The following is a 20,000-nucleotide window of genomic DNA, read 5'->3' on the forward strand; positions in this document are numbered from 1 at the left end:
ACAGATACAATTGGAAATGAGGCTGGAGTTGACCATGTTTTGATTCAACGTACCCTTCATGCTTTATTATGCAAATTATGTTGTTGTAGTAGAGTAGTAGGGTTGTTTATTCAGAAACCCTTGCAGCTAAGAGCTGGATAACAGGATCGTGCGCAAATTAACGCAGACGATTTTAGTGTGGCCGCCATTGCCGGCGCCTGCGCAAAAAAAAAAACGTTATGTTATGTTATGCTAACTAGTACTTTTTAAGCAAAATTTCCATTAGAAATGGAGAGGGGTTTGTATCAAAACAAGGTAAACCTCTCCCTCACGTTCACTCAAGGGCTCGGACACCAAGCTTAAAACTGTGAAATGGCCTACACGCCACTTGCAGCACCTTATTAATCTCGTACCCAGATCTCTCACGGCCAAGGGAAAAACAGAGTGTAAAACAGAGTGAGATCTGGGTACGAGATTAGCATCTTATTTGCCCCCCAGAATTTTGCCAGGAGAAATGGAAAACAAAGGTTATGCAAAATTTTTGGGGGCAAATAAGGTGAATTATGGGAGATGAGTTCTATAAAGGACATGTGTACCAGATGGTCTCAGATGTATACTAAATGACATTGAAAGGGACAGAAAAATATATAGTGCCAAATCGGAATTCTAATTTTGAAGCATCTATTGACTATCAAGTTAATAAATAAAGGGGTGACGAATGGTCTTTGCGAGCATTCGAGAGCATGCGAGCACTGCGATTTTTTAGCGTGCACGAGCAGAGATAAAAAATTTGCCTTGAGAGCAGCGAGCACTTCTTATATAGGAACAAGATCCTCGTGTCAGAACAACCTTTTCTGGAAGAATCCTAAAGCTTCCCAACCGTTTTTATTGAAAACTCGGCCTACTTAAAGCCCAGTGAGTAGAGCGGTAGAGAAAATCAGAAAAACTCAAGGTAACAATATCTTCTCTTTGTAACCGTATATAGCTAGATCAGCTAATTTATTATTTATCGTTGCCATTTATCGCGTGCATTTCCACTGACCTTGATAGCCATATTTACAGAAATTAGGCACGATACAGAATTACATTTACTTTACTGACAAGCGAGCATGCGAGCAACTGCAAACACTTGAGGAGCACCGGCAAGCGAGCACTCGTTTAAATTTTGCGAGCAAATCGAGCAAAGGTAAAATTTTGCGAGCAGTTAAAAATTTAAATGGACCATTCATCACCCCTAAATAAAACCTAACAGTATTCAGCGTAAGTTATAGCCTTGCCATTTCACATGATTCCGATGCGAAGAACCCAGTGCCGGAATATTATACACTCGAAGTGAAGGGCAATGTTTGGTGTCCCAGGGGACCCCAGATAACCTATCATGTAAACGTGATCAAATTAAAATTAGATATTTTATGGACAGGCGGGTTGCCCAACCTAAGCGGGTAACCTCACCCACCTGGGGCCCTTCACCTCCATGTAAACAGGCCCCAAATAATAATAATAATAAAATATTTCTCGCCTGGTTCTCTATAAAAAAAAGAGAGCGAGCGGGCGTTTTTTAAATTGCTTTCTTTACAAATTATTACCCTCCTCAGGGAACAGTTGGAGTTCTTCGATCAAATATTAATTAATGAAACGTCAGATATTTTTTAAACAAAAATTTGGTTAATTTCGATACATGTGTTAAACAACGCGATACGTAATAGGATATATCTCAATAAGTAGGGTGCATTTAAAACTTCAGTATAGGACTCGGTATTTTAGAAATTTATACGCTTTATGAAGAGTAAAGGTCAGGTAATACGGGCAACATTTTTGCACAACTTGTCGCGCAACATTGTTGCGTTGCAAGTTGAAAAGCGTTGTTGCCCGTATTACCACCCTCCCTCTCAACTTGTCACGCAACAAATTTCGATGTTGCAAGTTGTGGCAACATGCTGCGCAAAGTAGACCTGAGTTCTACTTTTTGCAACAAACTTTAAATTTTATCATTTGCATCACAACTTGCTACACTTCACAACACTTGTGATTGGTCAATTTTCCCGCACCAAAAACGCAGGAAAGATGGTGAGGCAGCGCGCGCTTGACCTCGAGCATGTCCGACTTGGGCAGGAAGTAAACATAGCCAAGGTTGTGGAGGTTGAGAATGTTGAGACCCAAGAATGTGAATGTATTAGTGAAAAAATGTCAGAGGCCCAAAGAAAAGATTTGTGCAAAGAACTTGAAAAGCACCCATGTGTGTGGGAAACTTGTCGACCAGAGTATAAAAACAAGCCACGGAAGTCAAGAGCTCTAAATGAGTTATGTCAAAAAATTAACATTTCACCAAACTGTCTTGTCCAAAAAAAAGTTATACATAGCCTTAGAAGGGTCTTAGAACGGCATTGACAAGGGATTTAAAAAAAAAATCACAGAGGGTCAACAAGCCATTTTGTTTGCTGACACAAAAGCACACTGTTGACCAATCACAACGCATGATTTTTTTAAAGAGCCGCAACTTGCAACATCAAAATTTGTTACGTGACAAGTTGAGAGCGAAGATGGTAATACGGGCAACAGCCCTTTTCAACTTGCAACGCAACAATGTTGCACGACAAGTTGTGCGAAAATGTTGCCCGTATTACTTGACCTTAATGCCTGTTGTGCGAGCGTCCTTCAATTGTGAGGTCCCCCAAAGATCTTCCCATCGGTCTATTTTGTACTTAAACTACACTTCTTCACTCGACGACGTTGTAACGGGCACCTTTTACACGCAAAATTCAATGCCCGTTTTTCTTCAGTCTCCGAGGTCACGCTTGCTGAATTCCAATGAACATTGATCCCAATCATTATCATTATTATTATTATCCTCCTCATCATCATCATTGTTGTTGTTATTATAATCATAACTATAACAAATTCTTAAATCTGATTGGCTAGCAACTGTCCTGATTTCAGCCTCAATAGGACAGTTAAAACAGGACAGTACGCGTCATGCCTAAGTAATTGGACAGTACGCGCCATCACGCGCGCGCTCAAATGGCTTGTTTTTCACTGCTAGAAAAAAATTCTAGGAATTTCTTGTGTTTTGATTAAAAAAAGAGCCTAATATATTGTTAAAGTCATGATTAATTGGTAACAGAATTTCGCGTCGTCCAATTCGGTCTGTAATCATACTCGTGATCAAACAAATCGTTTGTTAATCACTCGTATGATTACAGACCGAACTGGACTCCACTCAGTCCCGTTACCATTACTTATTGTATAATTGCGGGCGACAAGAGGAGCTCGCAATCCTAATCTCCACGTTGTTATTACGCATGCGTCGCATGTATGTAGCCAGAATTCGTCTGGACTTCCACTAAGAATGAATGAATGCACATCACGCAATTTGATATCGCTCGTTTGGACCTTCTATCACTCGTAATCTGAACACGCGTGTTTTGACCATCTGTCAAGAGCACAGCGTTGGAGCAAAAGCGTTTTGACCTTCAATCATTGTCTCCCGCACTCCCCAACCTTTGGTTATTACTAGTTATTATTATTACTATTTGACTCGTTACCTTTTATTATCAGTTGGTCGAAGTTTAAGGCAGCGTTTACACTTTGTGCCCTTGTAACGTACTCGCTGAACACTAGGGTGATCACGCCGTTTTTTAAAGTACCCACTTTAGGATTCGGGCACGTAAATGGGCAGCGGACCCTGTGTACACATCGCTCTGTTTTCTCTGGTGCAGTCCGGTCAGCTGCTTTGTACTCGATGCTTAGCTTATGTTTCGAAATGGCGTCTGACAGGGCGAAGTGGAGTAACTATGCATCAGGTACCCAAGGTGTGAATACACCACCATTTTTTGCCAGTACCAAGGCACTGATTCCCAGGCAACACGGGCAAGGGTGAACAGCTTCTTAGGTTACCAATGGTTACGAGAGTCGCGCTGTGAGGGTGTTTCTACTCATCATTTGCCTCTTTGTTTTTTGAAGGTTAATATGCGAGGAGGGAAAAACGTAGATTGCAGGCCACAGAGAATGGAACAGATAGAACTACTACGTATAAGGGAATAAAGTCCTTATTCTCTTTAGAGAACAAAGCAGCAGCTGCCCTGTACCCCGTACTAGTTATAAACGATTATAACGAAGAAAAGTCATAAAACTAAATTTGTGAAATTATGCGATGGGTTGGCATATTCAGAAATACCAAGATAAAGTGTCTACTTGTTAAAAATCAGTCTGCTGGTGCTAATTGGTGGGGAGATTATAAGCACCGTTAAGCCCCAATAAATCCTTCGAAACGAGAGCTGGATCGTAAACGATACGATCCAAGCCAATTTTAGAAGGATTTGTATCGAGTCAGTGCTTACATCTCGCCACTAATTTTCACTAATTGGCTGGTTTTTGACAAAAGGGGCGTTTTTCATCATGTCCTTTCGTAATATGGCAACTCCAAATCCCACGGCGAAATTTCACAAATTTAAGTTCTTGTGACCTTATACTTCTCTTTCCTTTTAGAAGAGAATGAAGAAAAATGAAGAGAATGAGTAAAACTTGCACATCGAAAAAACAAGCCAAATCCAATATTTTTTATTTATATTAAATAAATAAATAAATAAATTACCGTAATAGCCAAATCCAATAGTATTATTGATTTGTTATTCGTTAGAAACAATTCCGTCATAAAAAACTAAAACATGCTTACCTCAATCGTCTTCATTTGCCTGCTCTATCACCGCTACTGCGCTTACGCAACTTCGTTCTCTTGGTTTCTCGGTTGCCGTCCCCTTTTTCAGGCGATATCCTGTTCTATTGACGTCATCTTACCGGATATCCCAAACACCTTCCAAATTTGGTCAACGCTAGGTAACTATGAAGAATTATTAGGGGAATTTGGGCCCATCAGAAACGGAGAAATATCTTGAACAATAAATAACATAGCTCAAATCGAAAGTTCTTTTACAAAAGAAGCAGAGTCATTTGAAATGAACTTGAGAGTGGGATTATGCGTCAGGTCTGGTAGTTAGTGTAGCATATAACTAAGGCGGGTAATAGAAGCAGTAAACGTCTGCTTGAACTATTCGTCTTGAAAGATACATAACAAATTAACGTTCGAACACGCAGACGCATTATAAACCTGTTTCTGTATATAAAGGCAGACACGAGAGGAAATAATGCGTCCAAAAACGATAATGCTTGTTAGTGAAAAAGTGGGCGCGGGGTAAAGACGGCTGATTTATCAGACTATCCTGTAAAATGAAGTTGTCCTTAACATTTTTCATCAGCCTGGACGGGACAATCATTCCAACCGCGAAAATTAGCGACATTTAGGCTATGCTCACCGTATACCAGACATACCGTAAAATTCCGAAAATAGGCCCCGGGGCTTATATTTTTCAAAGGCCCTTTGTGAGGGGCTTATATTGGGAGGGGCTTATCTATGGAGGGAAATTTGCGTCTCAAAATTGATTGGGCTAGCCTTATAGTTGGAAGTAAATTTACCGTTTTTGCTTTGTTTTACTTCGTATTTGAGGGCAATTTCCCAAGTAGAAGCCCCCCCCCCGGGGGGGGGGGGTTATATTTGGAGGGGCGATTTAACGGAGGGGTTTTCGCGTTACCGGTTTGGGGGGCTTATATTTGAGGGGCTTATACATGGAGGGGCTTATTTTCGGAATTTTACGGTATTTTGCACCGCCACGAAAATCGTACCGGATAGGGCTCCTGTTCACACGCAGGAACAGTTGCGGCGGCGCGATTTCTGTAACGGAGGGAAAGTGCGCCGCGCCGATCTCTAAGGTCAGGGGCACTTAACGGGAAAATTTGAGATAAAGGACTAAAAACAACAACAAAGCATGAATGAAGCTTTCTGAAGCCATTTTAAGCATTTTGGGAGATTGCTGGTAAAAAATTTATCTGTTCCTCACTCTCAGCAAGTCTGATGAAGGAGTTCCCAGTCAGCAAGGTGCACCTAAAACCTGCAACCTGACTTACTGGGAAGTTTCCCAGCAGACGTATGTCCAGACATTACTGGCCAGTTTGGGTGTGGCCTAAGGGCATAATATACACCTTCAGTGGGGGAGGGGGTGGGGGGAGAGAAAGCTATTCGGTATAGCGTGTACATAGACTTAATATTCATCAAAGAAACGTAGGATCACTTTACATGACATACTGCATGTAGTTTGATTACGAACACATCTTGACTACCTTATTCTCCTTAATTTTCGCGGATTCTTAAATTCGCGATTTTAAAAAATTCGCGAACTTAAAGACCCGCGAAGAATAACGACCGCGAACTTTGATTTCGCGAAATTTAATAGACATAGAAAAATCATATATTTGTGTTTTCAAGGGTCCTAAACAATTTTTAACACAAGGTGTTCGTACAAGGAGCTATCATCTATCAACTTTAGATGTTAATCAGTGTCAAGATTCGCCTCAAGTTCTTCTTCGGTATCTGAGTAATCATCTTCGCACAGTTCCTCCAATACATCCTTTGTACAGTCGTCAAATTGACCATCCTGTCCCGGCTCCTTGTAGTGTGTAGTTACGAGTGTCTTGTATTTTTCCATTATTGCCCCGTTCCATGGTGTATCGTCCATTTCACATATCACCTCACCACATCGCTAAAGGGTGGGGAAAGGCTGGCATCGCCCAACTATTACACGAACCGTTTAGTCTTCCCCCTGAGGATCCATTTGAAGAGATTGAAGGTTCTATTGAGATCCCCTAGAAAGGACATGTAACGATACTCTCGATACTCGATAATGACTCGGAAGAACAAGATACTGTAAGATTGACTTTTAGAGTTATACAGCTGCCTCTAAGGGACAGCATATTGGTTTTGTTTCAATTGTTGATTATCGTACAATTTTTGTCAAAAAAGGAAAAAATAAAGTCATTTTCGTCAATTTCGCGAAATTAAATCCCCTGCAAACACAATTTTTCTCCGCGATCGCGAAATTAAAGACTCGCGAAATGTGCCGAGAAAATTTTCGCGAAATTTAAGTCCCGCGAAAATAAAGGAGAATAAGGTATTTCTCGGTTTTGTCCGTCGCAGGGCTTCAATTTGTATTTTCAATCGAAATATCAATGGTTCGCGCTGATGTCATTCCTGTTCAGTTCTTGTCTACTTTAAAAAAATTTTAATTTCGCAATACTGTGTTCTTATTGGGACTCCTTTTAATATTTCGTTTTTCGCACCCATCTGCTTCTACCAGGTTCACCTATTTCTAAAATTTCCTCCTGGAGGACCGGGGGGGAGGGGTGGAAGTTAGGGGGGGTGTAGGCCCCGCCATCGCCGTACCGTATTCCTGTCAAAAGCACCTGGCCTGCCTTGCATGTTTTTTTTAGAGTGACGAGTATTCTCTAAATGGTTTTATGACCACACAAGGTAATCAGAGCAAAGCTTAATTTTTCCTTTTACTTCTTTGTTTTAAAAGGCCTTGGGTTGCCTGCGGGAAGCTTGCAATGGGCGGTGAAACATTGAACACGCAATACTTTCAGCCATCTTTCAAAGTCAAAAAATCAACTTAAACTTCGTCCACTATTTCATGGAAAGAGTAATTGAACGTGAGGCCCGTATTTGGCAAGAATAAATGTTTTCAAAGACGAAAATGAAAAAAAAAGTTATTGCCACAAATAAATATCAAATACCTCCCGCACTGTTAAACCTTCGGGGTATGATTGTGTTCACGCAGTTGGGGGGATAAAGAATTTTCCAGGAGCAAAAAAAAGAACTGAGTAATATACATCGACCATTACAGTTTCATTTCCATTGTGTGCTTGAAATCTTTCGACAAGATAAACCTGAAACGCTCCCAGCGCTGTTAAAGATAAGACTAGCTTGAAAACGCTATCGTTAGTTTTCGTGATCGCCAGTTCCGTTAGTCCACCTGAAAGTTCGTTTTCGCGCGATTTATCGCGCGCGCAAGCCGCCTACGGGTAAACAACGCGGTAAGTGTGTTCTCGCTCCCCGTGACATTGGCAGTCAAAGCGGCAGTGGATGTTTATTTACTTTTAAAAGTAAATACTAAAGAAAAGGTGTCCTTTTATGTAACTTCCTAAGACGCACACTCGCGTCCGACAAAGCCTCAGAATATTTCTTTTTATTAGCTGTTTGGTTTTCTTTTTTCATGAAGACCGTTTCAGAGATTTAACAAATTTGATTGGCCCAGTCACCTATAGAGTAAGCGCTCTCAAGCTGCTAAGACACGTATCTCACCGCTAAGCCAAGGTCAATTCGTACTGTTTACTGTGCACGATGCATTTTCATTAAGCGCGGCAACTTTCGGTTTTTAAGGCCAATATTAAGAATGATAACTATTAAAAATTCGAGAATATTCACAGTAGATATAATAGAAAACTGTTTAAATCCAAACCTATCCCCGTTTAAGGCACGCTGGAGAGACGTGACTAGCCAGAAACTAATTACTTAGGGAATTATGCTAAGGTTTAAGTTATTTTTATTCCACCACAGAAAGACAGGAAGAAAAGAACCCAAGATAAATATTTAATTTGCGATCGTCATAAGGGTATTTAATAAGCGGTCACGAGACTCTTTTTAAAGCTGGTGAAGTTCAACTGGTTTTTCGGGTGTTCGGCACGTTTTGCCAGATAGGTGCAAGGTTCAATGATTTCAGTTGTCGCTGTTTACTGTACATGCACTTTGAGACCGTTTCCTTGTGTTAAAAAATACTTGTTAACGCTCGTTGATGTAGTTTTCGCATTCGGAATTTCCAGACAAAGGACTGAATTGAGGTTAAACTAATTAGTACCCTTAAAATGTAACCAAAGTGAGTATGGAGCTTATCCCTATCTTACCAACCAGTTTTGGGTGACCAAAATGGGTTCGATAAGGTCTTCAAAGGCTAACGACTTTTGGTTCGAAAAAATAGCTTTAGAGCATTTAACGACAAAAGGATAAATTTCCGTGCATGGTCTTTTGACCTATAATGTCCCTCTATCTTGCATTTTATGTTTCGTTAACGCACGTGAGATCAAGGCTGACATGACAAGTGACTCAGCGGATAAAAATGAGATAATTGCTTTGGCGATGTACGTGCATCTGTTCCCGTACGTCAGCCTTAAATATTGTATGGGTCAATTGAAACAAGTAAAACATTTACAGAACGTTCAAGCAAGAATGAAAGCCCACTCGAAAATGTTTCTTAATGTAAGTATCAAACGTTCGTATTTTAGAAGAATCTGCTAAAAGCATTACGAACCTTTTTCTATGGGGGCTTGTGAATTTACTTTCAACAAAAGAGAGCGCGCGGGCCGAATCGATAACGAAAAGTGTCCGCTTCATCACAATTTCGCGCAATTTTTGGTTGCATGCCTTAAATGTGTTGATCTCTGACATGGATTGAAGGGGTCGGAAAGCGGGCAGAACTGATTTGGGAATTTGAAATTTCAACGAAAGAAAGCGGGCAGAATCGATAAAGAACATAATTCGGTTCGTATCAACAAGTTCGCGCCAGTTTTGATTGTATATTTAAGTTGGTAACTGAACAGGTCATTAAGCGGGCGGAACTGATTTGAGACCTACGCTTTTAGTGTTCGTCGGTGGGAAATGATGAAAAGTTTTAAAAGCTTTTGGACTAAATGAGCTACGGTAAATAGATTAAAAAGCTGACTTATCGACAGAGCGAAAGCACAACAAATAGTTTCAAAAATGCTTCAGTTTAAATAACCTTTCAATAAAATTAGAGTGATAACAAGGAAAAATTGCAGGACGAGCTTTGGCCATGGCTCGTTTTTGCACACAGCGATCACAATCCACATTATCCTAATAAAAAGCGCATTGTACGATTGTTGGACGCTTTTGGTTCGAAGTTTTTAAAATGAAAAGCAAATAATAAAAGGAAAAGAAAGAAAGAAAAGAAAAAAGAAGACAGATATTTAATATTCAAACTAACTGGATCCAAATTTCAAACGCGCATAATTTTTTTCCAAGTTGTTTCCAATTTCGTGCCTGAACTTTGTCCTGGGCAAAAGTTGAAAAAAAAAGTTGAATTTAATTTTATGGTTCATGTACCATTGGCGGTCTATTTTGACAGCGTGCTTTTTGTTTAACGTAGCGGGCCTTATTTTTTATGCCAAAGCAAAATTATGGCTACGAAACTATGAATAACGCATAACGTACGGCAAAGGAACATGGAGGTGTTAGCAAATGGAGATCACTTTTAGACTTCGTGCCTTAAGTTTGTTCCGGGTCTGTTACATGAATATCATGAATATCAGAAACATAAGCTTGACCTTGCGCAGGCAACTCTAAATCAGACTGTGATTCCATTCATCCACCAAACGTTGTAAGGACGAAAACAAGGGCTTCGTTCGTTTTCCCGCGAGGTTGCAAGATCATTGCCAATAAAAGGAAATACTGATAAGAATATAGAGTATTTTAGCTTACGCATACATTAAGAGTAAACTGCCGTCAACGAACAATTTATCAAAAGTTGGTGTACTTGTGCTGCATTTGTTCAAGTTATTTAACGTTTGTGTCGTAAAAACTGACAGAGGAAACAAAATTAGGTACAGGCGGATTCATCGTGACGTCATTGTTTACATTTTTGCTCGTTAGCATAGAAGATGTAGCCGTTTATATCAATTAGGTTCAAAAATTAAAAGAGCTGGTTAATTTATACAGTTTGTGCAAGTTTCAGCACTTTGCAATCAGTAACAAAAAAAAATAACAGCAATTAAAAACCACCAATACATTCTTTGTAAATTTTGGGATGTTTCAAAGATAATTTCTCTGAAACTATTTGGTATTTCGGGCTCAAATTTCCAGAGATAACTAAAATTGTTATACTTTATCAATGTTCAGAAATTTCATTTTATTAGCTTCATCAGATTATGACAAGCCTATGCTAATGAGGCAAAAAATGTCAACAAGGATTCGCCAAAACAGTAACTTTGTAACCTTGGTAACAGAGTGAAGTTTTGACACAAAATTTTACGCGGACAACGATTTTTTTCTCTGCCCTTCCTCTGCCCTGCCAAGGTCATTCCGTGAAAGATAACGGTGTTTAGTAACTGAGCGTTCTCTAAGCTTTTAAAGTAAGTCTGATCTTGTAGAAATTCTTCTGTAAAAGACTGAAACAATTCAGCAACGTGAAACGCGCCATTTAGGCCACGCGATTGTCTGAACGAGTCACGGAAAAGAGAGTGGCCCAAAACTTTGACATTGTTGGCAATTTGGAAGCCTTCATTTTGAACAATTTCGAAAATCTACTGGGAATTTTTAAGTGAGAAAACAGCTGGAAAAGCAATGTATCATGACCTTGAGTTATCTTTCAAGGTTGCATTTTCATAAGGATCTCGCTGCGACTGCACAGTTCCATCAAGTTTTTAATTAACGCGATGGAAAAAAGAAAAAAAAAAAAGAAAAGTTTACGATCTAATTTTTTATCCAAACCGAGCATATCCTAGAACTATTCACCTTCTCAAAGACGATCTCGCGGGTGGCCAGTAACAACCAACGATTTCACTTTGTCGTCAACGTACAGTCGCTTGTGATCAGAGCAATAAAGCTTTCATCAAAAAAATAACCAACCGTTTAATTTCTCACCAACATGTTTCAATTTAGGACAATGGTGTTTTTAAACAACTGACATTTACGCCGCAAATACCTTTTTGTTATGTCTGGTGAAAACACAACAGAACAAGAATCAGGTGCTTACGTGGTCTTGGCATTTTTTTTATTACTACTAATAAGATAATAGGGCCATTTATACGAGGAAAAATAAGACGCGTCTTACATAAGACGCGTCTTAAATAAGACGCGAACTGTACCATTTATTCGAGCATGTCTTATGTAATAAGACGCGTCTTAGCTAAGCCGCGTCTTATTTTAGACGAAATGTGCCATTTATACGGAAAGTTCGCGTCTTATTTAAGACGCGTCTTATTTTTCCTCGTATAAGTGGCCCTAATATGTCGTTTCGGGAGTTTTATACAAAAAGGAGCGATTTCATTCTCCGTCTTTAAGTATCATTATTTTAAAAAATACGAACATAATGAACGAGTGTGAACAATTTCTTCCAAAACAATCTTGCTAAAATGTGGTCCAGTTCAGTTAAATATAACCTCCATAAAAATCCAGCTGTTATAAGAAGAAATCAACTAAAACTTAAGACCCACCAGGGTCACGTTGGACAAGCAAAATGGAAAGGCAAATGTACAATAAGTTAACGAGCTCAATTCTTTTTAAAAGAAACTTTGATATTTCCGGGTTGATGATATACATGTAAACCGCTGCTTTATTTGAAAGTGAATGAATCAAGTGATAAGACTCGCCTTGAGACAAACCTTTGGAAACTACGAGCGCAATGGCATATGGATTGTGTGAAGAATATTCAAACAGCATTGTTTATTGACTTGGCCATCTTCTTTCCATATAAGGAAGTTCATGACGCATAATGTTTGTAGGACTTATTATGCAAACAAATGTCGGCAAGGAAAGTCTTTTTTTCAAATTACCAAGTTTATTTTGGCAATATCGGCTTACTTTAAGAGCGAGCTAATATTCATCTTTTGTATTAGTTTTAATTTTGCGAGCGTTAGGGGAAATAATCGATTCAGTCACCGTATGTAGAAAAAACAAAGAGTTAAAGAAAGCAATTGGACTTCAACAGTATCGCGGTTACGGTGTCTGTTAATCTCAAGCTGATTGAACCAAAATAGGAACGAATTTCTCCATTATTGATGTTATCATACGGCTATAGAGAGAGGTTTCATTATGGATCCTAGAAAGTTTTTAAAACGACTTGCCCGTGAGCTTGGTTTATTGCGAAACGATGAGTCAAGTTCGACGGCGGAGCAAAAGGTTTCTCAACCTGAAAACTTCCAACATCGTGTTCATGTGGCCCTGGATGAAAATTCAGGTGGATTTGTTGGTTTACCGCCACAATGGAAACAGATCGTTGAAAAAACTAAATCGGATGGAGATTCGCTAAATGAAAACGCGCGTTCTGCGTCGGGAACACGCTTCGCGCAAAGACTGCGCCACAAAAGCGACGATCGCCGCGCGTTAGATCGCACTTACTTGAGAACAAGCAGAGAAAATTTCGCAAGTCTTGCCGCTTCTTTGGACACGCCGAGGTCAAGAGCTAGTGTCGCCGACAGTCAAGATTTAATCATTGAAAGGCTAAAACGCGAGCTAAGAGAGTATAAGGCACGGAATCCACAGGGGATTACCGAATCTACCGAAGATGTGCTTGGACGTAGCACAATGCAAGACCTTAATATTGCCTCGCAATCAATGGCATCGTCATCTAGGCTTGTAGTATCAAATCATGGAAGGTTTAACAGTACACTTCCGAGGTCTTACTTGAGTAATCCGCATAAATTTGATGAATCAACTGCAGAAGACGAAGGGCGATCTTCAATAGGCAATCATGTAAATTCTGGACTGGGGGAGTCATCTAAAAACGCGCTCTCACCGATGAGGAATCGAAACTCAAATGGCGCGATTCCAAATCATGGAAGATTTTATAACAGTACACTTCCGAGGTCTTTCTTGAGTGATTCACATGAATTTGATGAATCAATAGAAGACGAGGTTTTTCCTAGTCAGCATGAAGAGCGATCTTCAATAAGCAATCACAAAAATTATGCAGAGTCATCTAAAAACGCGCTCTCACCGATGAAGAATCGAAACTCACATGGCGCGATTCCAAGCCAATCTCTAACGAAACTCAACGGTCTAAGGGCAAATGGAAACGTAAGAGCCTTACGAAGATCCGAAAGTGAGGTTTAACAAAGGGAAAAAGTTCGTAAATGACGCTTTAAATTGAAGGCGATGTTTATTGCGCCAGAGCTTGCGAACACGGCAAATTGCACCTGTCGCTTTGGAAGGTCTCTCTACACGAAGCAGCGACGAATGTTTACATTTGTCGTCAAGAGATTTCCTGCACAAAGAAACAAGTTTTAATGCAAAATGCACGTATATTTCAACGCCTACTGTTTTGGTTTTGTGTCGATGATATTAAATTGGAAGACGCGGTGGGTTTGTCAGTAAAACCGCAACAAACCATACTTTTATTGAAACTAATTTGCGATAAGTAAAAAATGACAATTTTATGCAAATGATGGTAAGAGTTTTTTTATTCACTTTAATTCAAAACACTGCATAGGCTCATTGAAAAGCATACAACGACTACACTTGTCAATAATTACTAAGAAAACATCTATCAATAAAAACTACATTTTTTGAAGACACTGCAGTGAACAAATCTCTTGGAGAATACTTGTATAATTGGCTTTAATTTTAAGAATGGAAAGGATGGAAACACGTCTCGAACATAATCAAATCACATGCGTCCTCATTTTCTCTTCAGCTTTCTTATTCATGTTTATACCTTGCATCTCGTTTTATTTCGCATTTTGCTTAGTATATTTTCACATTTTAAATTGCATTTGGAGAAAAATAAACAAAAAAATAAAATGCGAATGGCTGCATAGTAAATAAATAAAGAACTACCTCATAACGTGGGTTCAATTTGTGTCCAGTTACCGTTGTATTTTTACAAGCTATTTTCACATCGATTTCAAAAGAAGCTTTGAGCAATTTTTAGCATCTATTACTTCAAACTTTTCATTTTTTTTAAGCTAACAGAAAAATGCCGCGGACGTTTCGAGGATTCGAAATGTGTGTCTGAGCTTACCATTGTCGAGAAGACTTCTATCGTTTTTGCTCCGAAAATAGGACATAAATTTGAAACGTTAAACATCTATTTACCAAAAATTAGCTTAGGCCTGTCACGTGTCAAAACAATAGTAAAGCATTTGCCTGCTTGAAGTTACAGATGTATCCTACCAACATTAATATCGTTTTTGACTTTGAATTATCATTTTGCCAATTTTTCAGAACAAGGGCCAGCCAGAAGTCGCATGTTTATTCGCATAGACGAGCTATTTATGAGGCTATAATATAATCTGCCAACAGAGATTTGGCACAGAAAAACAAACAAGGTCAAAAAAAACCTACAATTGGTTAAATAACGCGCAAATAATGTTTCACTTCCTAAGACTTATAGGTCGTATTCTGTATTTATTTAGTTTCTGGATATTTAAGCACAACAGCCTCTACCGGAAGTGAGATCTTCATTGTAAAGCACCTTGACGCTACCAAATTTGGGCAAAAGCACCGTCCAAAAATGAAAAAAGAGACCACTTCCGATTGACGTGCGTCGCTCAAAAACGTCTTTGCTTAAGCTCACAACTATGTTTAGTAAGACATGGCTTTCTTCAAAGAAGCAAGATAAACTTTAATACTTGCAAATTTTCTGAGCAACGTTATGTAATGTTTTTCTTACAAAAAAAAATTAACTTACACTATCAACAACAACGATATTTTTAACTAGAAATAATGTTTATAATTCTCATGTCAGTTCTAGGAAAGTTAAAGGTAGAATTAAAATACAAAAGGCTCTAAGATGCAGATTTCTTTGGAAATATAATAGATGAAAAGGTATACGAATTTAATGGAGTATGCATTTACTAAATAAAAGTTAAAAATTTAAGTTAAAAAGTTGTCCGTGAACGATTGACCTATCGAGAAAGTTTGAAGGTTCTTTATTTTATTTTTATCCTTTTTATATATATATATTTTTGAGTGAAAGAGATGGTAAAGATTATTTGGGTCAATGTCATCTATTTTAGGGACACCGTCTTTCGATTTAAGTCGCTCGACACCAAAACATTAATTGTGTGTGTTTTTTTTCTTTTTGAAGTGTTTTGACCATCAATACAACAATATTATTTAGAATTTTCTGGAAAACGTTCCCCAAAGTAGATGCAAGGTGGTGAAACTAATATCAATAAATCTGCAACCTTGTTTAACTTAAGAAAGCTGTGTTCAAGTTAAAACTAACAAAATTATTTCGTAAATAGTTTTCTGCATTTCACAGCGTTTTAGAAATAAAATATTTTTGAAGCTTATTATAATTGCATTCACCTGCTCAAAAGTAAAATCTTATTTATATCCTTTTGTGTACCATATTTAAGGATTACAGACTCTTCTTCGACCTAGTGGTCACCCCTGAATGTTCAGCCTTTTAATCTCACAAAATAATGACAAATAATTTGTAAATAGTTGTTATAGATGGTTCTGTGCCAAATGTTTGCATTGAAACTTGATCACCTCGTGCTTTCGCAGTTCTCATAAATCGACATAAAGCTCCCACCCCCTTTTCTGCAAGATCACAGCTCATTTTCTCCACACAGCCAAACCTTATAACGCTTTTCGAAACACCACGACGGTGCTTTGAAAGTACTGCATAGTGCCACGTTTGGTCACTCACTCGTGTGAAGTCGTCTTTCCAGTAAACTGGATTTGTTTAGGAATGCGGACTTTCCTCGGTTCATTAACACTCCAAAGCAGCCAATAGAGACTTGGGAAATTATTATTTTTCAATCGAATTATACTCCTGGTCATTCCCGTTAATATTTTAATAATTTAGCTAGCACTTTTCTATAGTTAGTCTAAATGAGTTGCTTCCAATAGCGTAAATGTTTTAAACCATCGGTCATGTCCGACAAGTATCTTTAACCAAAGCGCTTGCCTCCAGATAGAAAAAAAAAGGACATTTCAATTACAACCTCATCGTTGCAGAAAAGTAAGTTAACTACCGGTTGTTAATGACTTCAACACGATAAAATTCTACATTTGACACAATATTTTTGGTCAACTAAGAAGTCCATCGACACCAAATTGGTTCCTGAGAGGAAGCTCATGAATTTTACAAGGTTGTTGTTGACACTCAAGCGGTCACGTGTTCCGGTAGCCTCAACTTGCATAATTAACGAAATGATAAATGAATAATTTATTGCAGAAAAGTTGTAAACAACTAGACAGTGAACCACGTGGCAAGCAAGCACGTGTATGTATTACCACATTTATTTCAACGAGCTTGGGAAAAAGCTTGTTTTTTTTGCAAAGTCCGTATTATAATTTTTTTTTAAATTTCGTATTCATAAAATTTTGTATTTTAACACTCAGAAAAGCAACATGCGAGAAGGGGCAGAAAGATTGAAGAAAAAGAAAGTTAAAACTGACACCGCAAAATATCGTTATGAACAATTACAGAAGGCGTCAAAACAAATATTATGCTTTTTCTAGAGTCACAGGTTTACCACGTGATATCAAAGGGAACAAAGTCGTAGCGTAAGATAATGATATTATTGTGAGGTTACCGCCAAAAAGCAATTTTCATACGATTCCAGTGAGAGCAAGAGGCACCCCTGCAAGGTAAAATTACATCTTAACGTGTACATATGTACTAAATGCCGGCTCGAAAAGTCTTTTGAAAAGTGCTGCAAACTTTTCTTACGTAAGCGATTTGGATATATAAGCCGCCTTCGTCTAGTTTTTAATAACCCCGGCAGGAGTGTTTACAACCAAGTTGAAGGTAACAATTTAAGGCGAGAAACACAAAGAAAATATTCAATTCATAAACACCACAACAATACACCGAAGCGATAGCAACATGATAACAACATTTTCTTCCAGACAGATAAAAAATTGTTGTTCATTGAACTTCTTTATGTCTAAAACCTATTCATTAGTAAGTCCGTCACCTCCTTTCCTTTCCACTGGTATTACGTAACACTTTTACTTTCATGCCATGAAACTGAAAAAAAGGCAAAACTTTTCTTCTCATTTCGCTTGTCCTACATATTGAGGTAAATACAAAGTCGAAACACGCTTGTTTGAATTTGACCGCAAACAATTATCAGCAACAGAATATATATATTTTACCATTTAATGATCGTTTAACGCACCGTAAACTTATTCCCGGTTAATTATTCCCTTAGCGACACTTTACAGAAAAGATGCCAAAAACGGTTCGTTTTTTCAAAGAACTTTTGGGCACTATAAAACAGGCTAGCCTTTAAAAATAATGTCGACAAGGTCAATGCCACAGTTTTGTTGATTTAGAGCAAAAACATGTTCCGTAGTTCCACAAGCCGTTGACACTTTAAGTGACAACTTTGAGTTTTCAAAAAATTGAAAGTTTTTGAGGAAACATTGTTACATCTACTGGTGAATGATAATCAGTATGCTGTGACTTGGATTTAATAATCATGACGCTGCAACGGTCTCGCGTCTGGACTTTCGACTCTGGGCGGTGATCACGTGAATTGACACTAAATGTAGACAATGCCTCGGCTTCGCGGTTCTTTTTCGTTTAAGCCTTAAATTAATTTTGTCAACAAAAAAAGGAATTTAAACTTGCACCTTAACTATAACATTTGACTATAAATTTTGAATATGATTAAAAAGGTGAAACTAAATCCTAGTTACCTCATACACGGCTGAATATTTTGCTGAATATAAGTGCTTGCAGCTGTTCAACAGTTATGCAATACGTTTCAGAGAACGGCGGTCAGCCTTTTCATTGCCAAGTTGCCTAGTTAATAATTAAGGAGAGGACGAAAAAAATAGCACACAACAAGACACAGAAGAAATTACCACACAAAAGAATCAAAACAAACAAACAAGAATAAAATCGGAACAATCACAACAAAACAAACAAACAAGACGAAACCAAAAAGAAAAAAAAAAAGGAAAAGCAACAACAACAAAGCAGCTTAAACTTAATTACTATGTATTGAAAAACACACAGGTTTTTTTCATAGAAAGTCGAAATTGAGGTGAAGGTCTTCTTAAAAATAATGACCGACAGGATGTTGCCCAGCCTTCTAAACGGCATCACAGAAAAAAGTGAGGGTGGGGGGGAGGCAATAGCGGGTGAAATTTGATATTCAGCCTCTATATTTTTGGAATAAAATCACCCTTTGCTCGCGATAACGCTCGCGTGAACAAGTTCTATACAGCTATTTCGAGAAAGGTTGAAGGAAAAAGTGCACGCCACAATCCCGAAAGGTATTGTGGGTGGTTTTGAGTGCGCTGTTCTTCAGAGAAATTTGAAAGAATCACACGGAAGGCCACGAACCTTTGTTTGCGAGTGCTTAAAGGAAAGCAACAAAAGTAGGTTCGACAGATACAGTCCTTAGGAACAGTGTATTGAACAAATCCCATACTTAGACGTTACATCTGATGTATACAGACTACAGTCAAACCACGCTTTAGGGTCACCCACTTAATATGGACACCTCATTCAGGCGCGGATCCAGGGGAGGTGAAATGGGTGAATTTTCACCCCCCTTTTTTCTGAGCCCCCTTCTTTCTTTTTTTTTTCTTATCCCTGCACAAACCTCAAACACCTCAACCAGGCTTTGGTTGTATTACATTATTACAAAAATTCACCCCCCATGTCAAAATCCTGGATCCGCCGCTGTCATTATTGCGGACAGTTCGCTTTGTCCCTGAGGAAAGAAAGCCCTCATTTAATTCTACCTACTTTATAGGAACACTTTCTTAGGCCCCTTAGTGTCCATATTAACGGCGTTTGACTGTACTAGTGTAATTCTATCAGTGAAGGGTTTAGTGTGTGTTCGTTTTCACTAGAATTTCCTTTGTTTACTTTCAGATTGACCTAATGAAGCGTCAAGCACACATTCATCCCCTTCTGTCAATGACAAGTACTAGCTTAGTGCTGTCCTTATCATCCCAATCACTGGCCTCTATCACAACTCTAAACTACAACATAAGTTATGTGATATCTTCCGTGACAATTATTAATGTTGGAGCTCAACTCAAGAGTATAGGGGATGCTTTGGAAAGTACACATGCCAAGCACGTGATGTGGTTAACATCGCGCTTGTTCTTCACGTGGTGTCTTCGTGCCCTGCATGTGATGTACGAGGCGGTAAAATAAACAATAGATGTACGGGATCCTGCAAGGACAGTTTCAAAATTTACGAAAAGCAGGAGAAGAAAGTTCAATAACATGAAAAAAGAGTTGGGGGTGTTTTGTACCATTTCCGCTGGATTACGAAATCGGTCCATTGCAGATTTTTCATCTGAAAATCGTATGCCAACAAGAAAACAGATTACCAGCTGAAAAGTGGAGTATGACAAGGACCCGTTGGTGAAGGGAGATTAGATTGTTAGCTACGCTTTCTTTACAAATTGATTCGTACAT

The 20,000-nt window shown here is 38.6% G+C and overlaps 1 protein-coding gene and 1 long non-coding RNA gene across 2 annotated transcripts in view; both read left to right on the forward strand.

Moving 5' to 3' along the window:
- The first annotated feature begins 8,791 nt into the window (after window positions 1–8,791).
- The window catches only part of LOC140922829 (uncharacterized), an 11,821-nt gene continuing 612 nt past the window's right edge, over window positions 8,792–20,000 (forward strand). Inside the window, exons 1-2 of the long non-coding RNA XR_012164112.1 lie at window positions 8,792–9,118; window positions 19,446–20,000. The exon at window positions 19,446–20,000 is cut by the window's right edge and continues 612 nt beyond it. This is a non-coding gene — a long non-coding RNA (uncharacterized lncRNA). The remainder of the gene's footprint in view (window positions 9,119–19,445) is intronic.
- LOC140922872 (uncharacterized) lies at window positions 12,187–13,908 on the forward strand. Its single transcript, XM_073372906.1, has one exon. It carries the CDS (start codon window positions 12,689–12,691, stop codon window positions 13,706–13,708), a length of 1,020 nt encoding a protein of 339 aa, XP_073229007.1. The 5' UTR covers window positions 12,187–12,688; the 3' UTR covers window positions 13,709–13,908.

The sequence above is a fragment of the Porites lutea genome, chromosome 13, assembly GCF_958299795.1.
Source record: "Porites lutea chromosome 13, jaPorLute2.1, whole genome shotgun sequence".
NCBI lineage: Eukaryota > Metazoa > Cnidaria > Anthozoa > Scleractinia > Poritidae > Porites > Porites lutea.